The sequence below is a fragment of the Amphimedon queenslandica genome, unplaced genomic scaffold (assembly GCF_000090795.2).
Source record: "Amphimedon queenslandica unplaced genomic scaffold, v1.1 AMPQUscaffold_6545_Cont21497, whole genome shotgun sequence".
In the NCBI taxonomy this organism is placed as follows: domain Eukaryota; kingdom Metazoa; phylum Porifera; class Demospongiae; order Haplosclerida; family Niphatidae; genus Amphimedon; species Amphimedon queenslandica.
In genome coordinates, this window is record NW_003553164.1 from 1 (window position 1) to 1,893 (window position 1,893).

The 1,893-nt window shown below is 37.4% G+C and overlaps 1 protein-coding gene across 1 annotated transcript; it reads right to left on the minus strand.

Moving 5' to 3' along the window:
* Window positions 1-1,499: 1,499 nt before the first annotated feature.
* LOC105315965 (E3 ubiquitin-protein ligase TRIM71-like) lies at window positions 1,500-1,839 on the minus strand (the record flags this gene model as incomplete). The annotated part of the gene is made up of 1 exon (XM_011410747.1): window positions 1,500-1,839. A coding segment is annotated over one exon (340 nt), but the record flags the coding sequence as incomplete, so codon positions are not given.
* Window positions 1,840-1,893: the final 54 nt, after the last annotated feature.

Consider the following 1,893-nt stretch of genomic DNA (forward strand, 5'->3'; position numbering starts at 1 on the left):
TCCTTCGCCAAACAAACCTGGAAATGGAGGGAAGAGAAAAACACATTAATATACATGCATGTATATAGCCTAGCCTCTATATAATGGACACTTTGAAGGTGTCTCTGTTATACAGAGGTGTCCTTTATGTGGAGGTTATTTTACACAATAAGGAATGTAATTGGTACACTAGGTGAGGTCCGTTAAATGGAGGAGTACGCTATAGAGAGTGTCCATTAAGAGAGGCTATACTATAAGCTTACAAATAGGTTGTCCCATTTCTCTCAGTTTTGCTTTCACTTCAGAATCAGACGTTGGCACTACAATAGACCGCACCTATTTATGGGTGGAGCAAGAAGTGATTGGAGTTATCATAGATAATAGAGTAAATGAAAGGGATTGGAAACGGAAGCGTGGGCGTGGGCAAACCTCCATTCATTTGTATTGTTGCTAAAGTAAACAGAGGAGGGTTGGGATTTTTTGACCGATTTTGGAGTAAAAAATAGGGATTTTTTTGCTTTATTCTTGAATAACTCCAAGAGAATACAATTCATGCAAACAAAACTCACACACAATACTAACCAGTGTTTATGCTTTTTATTAATATTTTTTGTTCAGTAAATCAATGCATGTGTTAGTAGCCGCGTCACTCATTAACTAGAAATACCATCTTTCCCCCTCTGAGAGACTCATTTTGTTCTTGAGCTACGAATAAGTATAACCGTTTTAAAGAGCTTGAAATCTCCTATGGAATGAGCTAACTTGTGTATTGATACAATGAAGCTTGAGTGTTTTACGAACGATAAAGTGTTTCAAAAACAGGCGACTTTGTGTACCTCTAACTGGCTGCAAAATGGCTTTTTGGAGATAAAAACCTTGCTGCAGGTAGTTTTAAAATTCTATGTGGAATAGGCTATATATCAAAAGCAAGTGCTATCCTGGAGCAGCACAAATTTCATTCGAAATCCTGCCAGAGCAACTTCACCAATGGAGGAGATGGGAAATCAATCAAAACACTGATGGTTGTCATGTGGTGACCCAACCCGCATTTTCTGTTGCTACGCCCCATTTCCAATCCCTTTCATTTACTCTAATATCTATGGGGCTACGAGCAGAGTTTTAATTAATTAAAAACTAACTCTTTTCTTCTTTTCAAATTCATCTATCAGTACTTTCTGTCTGTCAGGCAACTGAGCAACATCAACTGAAGAATCTGAAACAAATAAAATAATACATGCATGTACATGTACTACGCCCACGCACCACTAGTAATGTTAATGTTTCCAGCTTTTATTCCAGCTAGGACAGAAGATGACGTAAAGGAGGATTGTCCTGATAGTAAACGCTCTCTCTCTTTCTCTTCTAAACTCCCAAAGTGTATCCTTTTCTTTCCTTCACTGCTGCTCTCAGTCTCCATTGCTTCTTCCCGAGCTTCTTCCTCGTTTTTGGCCGCCATTTTATTTAAAAATTAAAACAATTATAAAATTATTAGTTATAAAACTAGTTAATTAATTATGTTATCAATACATTACTAATCTATTATTGGCATTATCACAAATGTAAAGGAGACCATCTTTATCAAATGTCATTTCACCATAAGGACTCTGAAACTGATCTTCGTTAGCTCCTTTCTCTCCAAAACTACGAACAAACACACGATCACTAGTGAAGATTGAGACACGGTGATTACTTTGTTCACTAACATACACTAAACCAGCATTATCTACTGCAATACCTGCTGGAGACTTAAGCTGACCAGGACCAGATCCTTCACTACCAAACTTAGACAGGTACTTACCATCATGAGTGAATTTTTGAACACGATGATTATTATAATCAGTGACATACACTAAACCTTCACTGTCAATAGCAATATCATGAGGACTCTTAAACTCTCCATCACCTGCTCCTCCT